General features: G+C 40.5%; 1 protein-coding gene across 1 annotated transcript; it reads left to right on the forward strand.

Moving 5' to 3' along the window:
- Positions 1-1,463: 1,463 nt before the first annotated feature.
- LOC307055866 (placenta-specific gene 8 protein-like) lies at positions 1,464-8,722 on the forward strand (the record flags this gene model as incomplete). The annotated part of the gene is made up of 3 exons (XM_079708151.1): positions 1,464-1,563; positions 3,133-3,257; positions 8,618-8,722. The coding sequence occupies 3 exons, from the start codon at positions 1,464-1,466 to the stop codon at positions 8,720-8,722; spliced, it is 330 nt and encodes a 109-aa protein (XP_079564277.1).
- Between the last annotated feature and the right edge of the window lie 1,091 nt (positions 8,723-9,813).

Genomic DNA, 9,813 nt, shown 5'->3' on the forward strand with positions numbered 1-9,813 from the left:
TATCTACACCTTGCAGTTTCAAACATGATTTTTGGTGTGATTTGACCATAATTATATAGCCTTCTCAATCTGGGTGGTTTTCTCTTTGTGTCATAAAGCAAGTTCTTGATAATAAATATTTGAGGCCCCTTTCTCAGGCAGTTCAAAGTGCTTTGGCATTTGTATTCCACAAACTTCGACTTAGTGGAGAGTTGGCTGTTGGTGGGAATCAACTGATAACAGTCAGGGATCTCAGAGTAGACAAATGAGTCAGGAAGAAATGCAGAGCAAGGTGAAGAGCCTAGAAGACTGATTAGGAAAGACTGAGGAAGAGTGATATGACATACACACAGTGGTCTCCAGAACTGGCTGTATCAGAATCACCTCTTAAAATTTTTACACACCCAGGGTCCACCCCAGGCTGCTGAATCAGAATCAAGTATCTGTATTTTTAACCAAGCACTCGGGATTGGGAAGCCTTGTGGTAGAACCTTTGACTGGGGCCTTTCCTGACAACATAGTGGAGGAATATTGAAGGAGCAAAAGCCAAGAGATAATAGGGGTGGGGGGATGCCCTGTAACTAGTCAAGGGAAGTGTTGAAAGTGACCAGGGACCAAGACTACAGAGCACAGCATTATGGTTAGATTCGAAATAAGAAAGGAGAAAATTTTAACATTAGTCATTAGTGAAATCATTTTAGTGAATCATTTTAGTGAAGACATTTTCTCTCTTGAGAGTTCTGACGGGGTAGCAGCTCACAAGACTGAGCTTGATTGCTGGATGAAATATGAGAAGCATAGGCACCACTTTGTTTGAGAGACACTTATTTCCTACTGGTTTTGCAACCACTGGGTGTTTCTGTGGGACTTGAAGCCTCTTTTTTCAGAGATACCTTCACAAAGGGAAATTAATCTTTTTCCAAGTAAACTTTAGCTATCAGGACACCACTAATAATTAAGCAGTTAATGCTGACATTAGCTAGAAGCATCTGTTTTAATAATAATTCTATGCAGAAGTAAAGAACTTTACCTCACAGAGTTCTCTTACAGAGCAACTAAGATAATGTCTGTGGAATAGCTTTGTAAAAATTGATTATAATTACTATTAAATAGAAACACTTCAAATGCAAAATAGACATTGTTCAGGATGGTTGTCTTGAAAATTGCTGATGAAAAGAGAGATTGGTGAAAGAAGAAAAAGGAAAAAAACAAAACAAAACACACAACCAGACAACCTGAGAATGGAATCCTCATCCCCTCTCATTTATGTTGTTTTTCTTTCCTTTATGTTTTTAATTCTCAAATATTGACAATAGTCTGGAAATGTTATGCTAAGTTAGCTGAATGTGACTGACCCTAAGCAGGAGGGGTGCAATGAAATGTCTTCTGAATTGGTATCTACGTTATATCCAATACAGTTAGGTGTTGAATACTGTTTTGGTTTTGTTTTCACAGGCAGTACCTTTTTGAACTTAGTCTTAAAAATGAATCCAGTTGTTTTGCAGCCAAAATATGGTGCAGGAGGTGCGACGGTTAGTGACTGGCAAACCGGCGTGTTTGACTGCTGTGATGACATGGGGATTTGTAAGTGCACATGGTTGTTGCTTTCTCCTGGGCTACAGTTGTGCAGTTGCTGACATAACAAAAATTGTTTGCTTATCCTCTCAAGGGATCCATGTTTTATTCTAGAACTCAGAGGTCACAAGGTTGGACCACTGGGCAGATTTTGCCACAGGATGTGTTTTGTTTGTCCTGTATATAATGACCCCTCTTGCTGTATTAATTTTAAAATAGTAGGAACCATATAAAAATCAGAGCCCACATAAAAATCTAACTTTCCAATCTAGATTTCCAGCTTCTCTTAAAAATTTGGAAAATCTGAAAAGAAGATTCCTCATTCTCAGCTGGCAGAAGTCAGTTGCTACCAAGTATTAGCTAAACCCATTCAAAGGGACCATCACTCTACAGTTTGCCATATTTATGTCCACCATCCACTATTGGCTAGTTTGTGGGGTTTTTCCAACTATTTTACTCATTCATTTTTACTTGCCTGTCCTTGAGTTCGAGATTCTTGTCCAGATCAATCACCTCTTTTTATATTTTTCAACTCTTTAGTATCCCTGTGTTCTTGATGTGTTTCTCCAGTCTTCTCTTTACCTCTTCCTTTCCCTACAGTGGTGAGTCTGTGTTTCTGGTTTTCAGTATTCTTGTGACTCTTGTGGCTGTTCCATTTCAGGAAGCTTTCAGGTTTTTAGCTTTCCTGACATTTAATTCCTTCACACTACCCAACACACTTTTGTGTAAGACAATTTCCTTGTTTCAGAGTCTATTGCCGAAAGAGTTGCAGACATTCTCTTTGTGACTGGTCTTTCCACTGTCTTGAAAAACAGCCTCTTTGTTTTGTATATGATGGAAGTTCCAAGCTCAGTGGAGATAGCCTTTTGCTTAAAGCCATCAATCCAAAAACAAGAGCTTTCTTATCTCATGTAGGATAGAGTCATATCAAAACTCTACCCTAGAACTTTTCAAAATAGACTTGTACTCAGCATGTTTGTGAACAGTTTCCTGTTTGTTACTATTTCCTTAGGCCCTTTTTTGTCTTATAAAGACTCTTTAAAGTGAAATTTCAGTATGCTTTTTAAGCTTTTGATGCCAATACCCCTTAACTTTTACTTGCTTCAATCCTCATAACAATAATAGGCCTCTACTCTTTGCCAGAACAACCATCTAGAACCTGTTTCCTACTGCTTTACTCATTTTTCCAATTATTTCTTCACTCAATGTTTTCTGACCCTAAACACCCTCCCACAGTTTTCAGAGGGTTTCTCAGACCCCCTGACGCCACAAACTTCCTATTCAAGGATGATCCAAATGTAAACAAGGGTAGGGAAGAAATAATTTGGACGTGCTCAGATCGGCAAGGCAGGAGATTTTGCAATTAAATCTGACCTGGTATATGACAAGTCAATTTTCCCCACCTCCAGGAGTGTAGGGTCCAGAAGCAAGACATAAAGAGCCAGGGGACCCCAATGTTTTCTCTGAATGTCCATTAAGGCCATTTCCTGAGTGAGCATCTTTTTGAAAGCGGTGTGATTAAGTCAAACTCACGATGACCCTGACTGCTTCCTCTGTGTGATTTCACCCTGCCCTCAGGTCTCTGTGGGACTTTCTTTCCCCTGTGCCTTTCGTGTCAGATTGCCTCTGACATGAACGAATGCTGCCTGTGCGGAGCAAGTGTCGCCATGAGGACCATGTATCGGACCCGATACGGCATCCCGGTGAGTCACTCATGTCCACTGTGAAACAGTAACCCAGACAGGACAGCCCGAGGGCCTTCCTTCAGTCTGACTGGATCTCCATGATTGCCCTCCTCACCATCATGACTTGACCCTAGTCTTTTCTCCACTACCATCCTAAATTTTTAAAGTGATTTACAGAGACCATGTGGCTACCTATCCTTTGGAATATATTCATAATAAAATCTTTTATTGATCCAATAAAAAAAAAGTTGCTGAAAAAGATGCTGGCGGTGAGCAGGTGAGGGATGGAGGTCAGCACAGAATCCTTAATCTCTCCTGGCTTTACTCAGAGTCAGACAGAGGACCCTGCAGGGTGGGTGACAGTTGCTTAGAAAGCCTTGGGTAAAAAAAGGGTGTATGATAGCTCCCCTCAGAGCTGGCACATTGGTGAGACAATTACCTCACTGGTAACTCATATACCGATGTTCATTCATTCAAAAAGGATTATTGAGCATCTAGACGTTGTTAGGTCATAAGCTGAAGTTCACTCATTCAACAAGGATTTATTGAGTACATAGAACAGGCAAAGTACTATTACAGGTGTTAAAGACACATCAGTGAATAAAGGAAATCAAAATCGCTGTCTTCATGGAGCTTACCTTCTTTTTTTTTTTTTTGAGATTTTTATTTAACATAATTTCAGACTTAAAGTTGCAAAGATGGTACAAAGACTTCCTGAATATGCTTCACCCAGATTCCCCAAATATTAAAAATTTGTCACATTTGCTTTATTTTTTCTCTTTCCTCTATCTATCTATGTATCTATTCTATTTTTTTTCTGAGTCATTTGAGAGCAAGTTATAAACGTGATACCGTGTTATCTCTATTTCAGTGTGTATTTCTGAAAAACAAGGACATCCTCTTACATTACCACAGTACAATTATCAAACCCAGGAATTTAACATTGATACAATACTATTAGGTAATCTATGGATATTATTTAAGCTTTACCAATTATCCCAATAATTTTCTGTAGGTGAAAAGAAAATCAATCTGGAAGCAAACACTGTATTCAGTTGTCATGCCTCTTTAGTCTTCTACAATATGGAAGAGTTTCTCAGTCTTTGTCTTTTTTTTTTTTTAATGAATACAGATCAGTTATTTTGTAGACTATCCCTCAGTTTGGCTTGTCAAATGTTTCCTTATGATTAGACTTAGGTTACACACTTTTGGCAGAAACTCCACAGAAGTGATGCTATGTTTGCTTTGCATCACATCAGGAAGCACGTGACATCAATTTATCTCATTATGCATGATGTTAACTTTGATTCCTTGGTTAAGATAGCATCTGTCAAGATTCTCCATCACAAAGTTACTATTTTCCCCTTCATAATGGATAAGGACTTTGTAGAGAGATGTAAATACCCTATTCCTCATCAAACCCTCACCCACTGAAGATTCTTGCCGGCATCAATTACTACTATGATGGTTATCAATGGTAGAGCTCAGACACTAATGGAAGAAGATAGCTGCAATATAACTAAGTAAGAGTATAATCTATAGGATGGCGATAAGTGCAACAGATAAAAATAAAGGAAGGAAGAGGAATAGAGTGTTGAAAGGTTCTAATTTTGAATAGAGTTATCAGGAAAGACCTCAGTAAGAAAGTAAAGACCTAAAAGGATGAGAGGATGACTCATCTGGGGAAAGTCCAGGCAGAGGAAATAGCTAGAGCCAAGCTCCTGAAGTAGAGCTTACCTGGAATGTTCCAGACACAGCAAGCAGCCAGAGAGGCAGAAATAGTTTGGGGGCGGGGAGGGAGGCAGGAGCGTGGAGAGATAATACAAGAAGATGACATCAGAGCATTAGCAAGAGTTAGACCTTCTAGGGCCTTGCAGACCATCATAAGAACTTTAGCTTTTATTCTAAGTGAGCTGGAAAGCCATTAAAATGCTTTTAAACAAAGAAGTGACAGGACAGATTTGTGTTCCTGAAAACGTAGCCTCTGCCCCGCTCATTGTGACCGAGAACAAGTTACTCATCTTACTAAGCTTTGGCTCCCTCACTGATAAAATGGTAAGAATAATACCTCCCCCAAGGTGGCATAGTAAGAGTCACATGAGACCATGCATGGGAAGGACTTAGCACAGGGCCTGGCAGGTAACTGTTATTATCTTTGTTCTTAGCTCAGCTGTCTTCTCCGGGCAGGCTGCATTCCTCCTGTGGGCTTGCTCAGCTGCCTGTCTCTCAGCACTCCCTGCAGCTCTCATTTATGCCACTCATTTATGCCAGCATAACTTAACACAGGGGTTCTTAACTTTGTGGCTGTCCCATAAACTTCCCAAAACTGTACACTAAGTGTTGGGTGTATGTAGTCGTGTACATGGGTGTGAGGGTGAGATTCTCAAAGTGGCCCGACCATAATGGCGTAGAGGAAGGGGTGCTTAGCTGGATTCTGGAGATAAAGGTTCTGGGAACAGCTCAGCAAATAGCTAACTTCTGGACTCTCTGAGAAGTCATTTGTCAGCATCAATTTTCTCATCTGTTGTGAGAAAGTTGTGCAAGATGATTTCTAAGGTCACTTCTAGGGTCTGGGATTCTATGCTATAATAAGTTTACTTGGTATACATTAAATAAGTGTATTTATAGACAATGTATCTCTTTTCTTCTTCCTTAGAACAGACTTCAAAAATGGCTAGTAAATCCTAGGACTGATTTATATAATTCAGGTTCTTTGCTTTGTTTCCCCTTTGCATCTACGCAAACTTTTATAGGGCTGCCCCAATACAGCCTCTCTGACCTGCCCCTCCCTTCATGGACACAGTCAAGACAACATCCCTTTGGCTAGGGCCACAACCTCTGCAGCAGAAGAGAAAGAAGAAAAACAACCACTGATTGAACGCCTAGGTGCTGGGATACTACCTTAACATATATGTGCTCATTTACTACTTACAAACTCTTTATGGTGCAGGGATTGTTACCTCCATTTTATGGACATGAAAACCAGGAATGAGAAAGGCTTAAGGTCACAGAACAGGTAAATGCTGAAACTCGGGCTCAAGTTTATTCTGACTTCGAGTCAGGTCTGGTTTTTCCCACTTGACCATCTTGTCTTCCCAAATCGAAGTGTATTCAGCCATGTACCACAATTCATTCCTTTATTTGCTCAACGATTCTCTAAATAGTGCTCATAACAAGATTTCTTTTTTTAACAGCTTCCAAAAAAGTGAAGCACCCTTTCCCAAACAGAGTGATGAATGCAAAATCTTTGCTTCAGGCACCCACTTCCCAAGAAGCTGCTCTGGTCAAGGCGTTTATGTCCCTTATTAACTTCAGCATGGTATAAACCTGTAGTTCATTTCCTCTCATTTGAAAAAGGAATGTTTTTTCTTTTCTATATTCTCTGTATCTGTATTATGAAACAGACTTAGAATTAGGGTGTGTTTTCTAAAGGTTTCCCTAGGTCTCTCAGCAAATAATAGTGAGACTTTTTCCCTGTAAAAACTTCCTGAGGTAAAAGACAGGCACAGACATGCTGGAACAGAAAAGTGGTTACATCCTTCTTGAATATCTTCTTCCTTGTAGCATATAATATGTACTCAGTAAGTGTTGGTTTAATGAAGGTTTAAAAGATAAAAAGAATAAAAATAAACAATGAACTAAAGAATGAAAAAAACAAGTATTTTGAGGAAGGGTTAGAGGATTTGAATGCTTTATCAGGGAAAAAGAGAAGGCCAAGAGACTGAATTGTCTTCAAGCTGAATATCCATTCCTCCATCTGATGAAGGTCGCAACATTAGAAGATTCCTAACATTGTTATCTAGTTGTCCACTCTTTGTCCCACATGCTTTCTCTGTTAGAAGAAAATCAAAATCACTGTAGCAAAGAAAAAAAATTTTTATGAAAAATTAATCACTTATAATCTCACCATTTAGGAGCTCCCAACCCTTATAAACTAAATCTACTATAGATCTCTCTCTCTCTCTCTTTCTCTCTGTCTCTGCTCACACTGTAAATTGGGAGTTGTATTAAATTCAACATTTTAAAGAATAAGTGCTATCCAAAAATGGAGTTCAAAATTATTTCAATCAGTCAAGACACACAGTCATAGAATCTGGTTGTCAGACTAGAACCCTCAGATCACTCGGTGCCGACTACACAGGGCAGGAGTCCCTTCAAGGGCATCTCTACCCAAGGGCATTAAGACCCAACTAGACCTACCATGGAGAGGGCCCTCAAAACTTTGCAAAAGGCTTCCCTGGTGGCGCAGTGGTTAAGAATCTGCCTTCCAATGCAAGGGGTATGGGTTTGAGCCCTGGTCCGGGAAGATCCCACATGTCATGGAGCAACTAAGCCCGTGTGCCACAACTACTGAGCCTGTGCACCTAGAGCCCATGCTCCACAACAAGAGAAGCCACTGCAAGGAGAAGCCCACGCACCACAATGAAGAGTAGCCCCTGCTCATCTCAACTAGAGAAAGCCTGTGCACAGCAATGAAGACCCAGTGCATCCAAAAATAAATATAATAAATAAATAAATTTATTAAAAAAACTTTGCAAAGCAGCCCATTCTACGAATGAATAGTGGCTTTTCCAGACACTATTCATTCTCTCCTTTCTTCTTTTCCCCATAATTTATATATCCCTCCCTCACTATGGACTTCCTCCCTTGCAGAATAGCATGAGGGATATCAATAGAAATGGCTAGAGGGATACAAGGTGAGGTCTCATCTGGCACTATACTCACAACCAATTGGAAAACTTGGTGCATTACACAACTGGCTTTAAAGGGAACCATTCCACGTTAGTAAAAATAATAAATAAACCAAAAGTTTTCTTAAAAAGGAAAAAAAGAGACAACAGATGATAGAGAACTGGGGCTATCATTGTAACCTGCAGATCATTTGAAATGGTATGGTATTATGAAAAAGGCATTGGCTTGAGAAGAGAAAGACCAATCACTGCCACCAATTTTTTTTTTTTTTTTTTTGCGGTACGCAGGCCTCTCACTGTTGTGGCCTCTCCCGTTGTGGAGCACAGGCTCCGGACACGCTGACTCAGAGGCCATGGCTCACGGGCCATGGCTCACGGGACTAGCCGCTCCACGGCATGTGGGATCTTCCTGCACCGGGGCACGAACCCGTGTCCCCTGAATCAGTAGGCGGACTCTTAACCACTGCCCCACCAGGGAAGCCCCACTGCCACCAATTTATGTGATCTTAGCAAGTCAGTTAACTTCACTTGGTCATCAGAAAAACAAGGATAACGTCACAGAATTCTCATGATAAACAAGTGACATAAAATGTATGTGTTAAAGAGGTATGAAAAGTCAAATAAATGCAAGGAATTTTATGACTATTTATAGGCTACTTGTTGATCCGTTTGTTTGTTTTTTAACAGGGCTCTATTTGTAATGATTTCCTATGGCTGGCATGTTTCCCTTATTGCATCCTTTGTCAACTCAAGCGAGATATTGAAAAAAGAAAAGCAATGAATGCTTTGTAAAAGATGCTTGGTAAGTTGGTGGGAATCCTTTGATTTGTGAGTATCAAAACAAACTCTCAAAGACATCTTTGATTTCTTTGGTACTCTGTCTCACAGATACATGAGCTATCCATTACCAAATGGGGGGTAAATGACTTTCAATGGCCAGCCGACACCAATCAGTTGGGAGTCAGCTTCCCAGAGCCTGGGTAGAGAGGGCTAACCCTGACTGGATGGGAAAGAATTCTGTGATTTGTTAGGATGTCTGCCACAGGTGGAGTGGCTGTGTGATGTACCAAAAAAACATACCAGATCTCATCCATACCTGTCTTAACTACCTCATGATTAAAGGTAGTAGAGACACGTGTACGACAGAACATTCATTTCCCTAAGCCTAGATCACAGGTTCACTGCTTCCAACAGTAACCCATTGAGATGTTACACTAAGTGTGAGTGTGTAATATATCTACTTATATGTTCTTGTCAGCTCCACAATATTGAAATAATAATTCATTCTCCAAAGTGGTAGAAAGCTATCTTAGTCTCTATAAATTAAGTGTGGACAATTCACCCAGTTATCCAAAATGCCCAAAGTTCCCGTTTAGGAAGAAGAGTACTGACTTTTTGGTGGCAGTATGGTCAAAGTTGGGCAGCTACTCATTTTCCTAGTTTCCTAAGCTCTCCTGGTCACATTTTTCCACTTTTTTTTTTTTTTTGCAGTCCACGGGCCTCTCACTGCTGTGGTCTCTCCCATTGTGGAGCACAGGCTCAGTGGCCATGGCACACGGGCCCAGCTGCTCTGTGGCATGTGGGATCTTCCCGGACCGGGGCACGAACTCGTGTCCCCTGCATCGGCAGGTGGACTCTCAACCACTGCGCCACCAGAGAAGACCCTGGTCACATTTTTAATCCTCTCAGTTCTTCCTATTTTTCTCAGGCCAGAGGGCAATGGCTTACTCAGTCCTGCCTTTCCATCACTTACTGCCAATCCCATAGAACTTGTTATCAAAGTTTTATTTCACCTGGAAATGGCTATTGTCTACAAAGTCTTATCTCCCAAAAAGTCTTCAAAAGTGTTTGGTCAGGATGGTGCCTTCATGAGTATGACTGGT

Source organism: Hyperoodon ampullatus (assembly GCF_949752795.1).
Source record: "Hyperoodon ampullatus genome assembly, chromosome: 1".
NCBI classification, from domain to species: Eukaryota; Metazoa; Chordata; class Mammalia; order Artiodactyla; family Ziphiidae; genus Hyperoodon; species Hyperoodon ampullatus.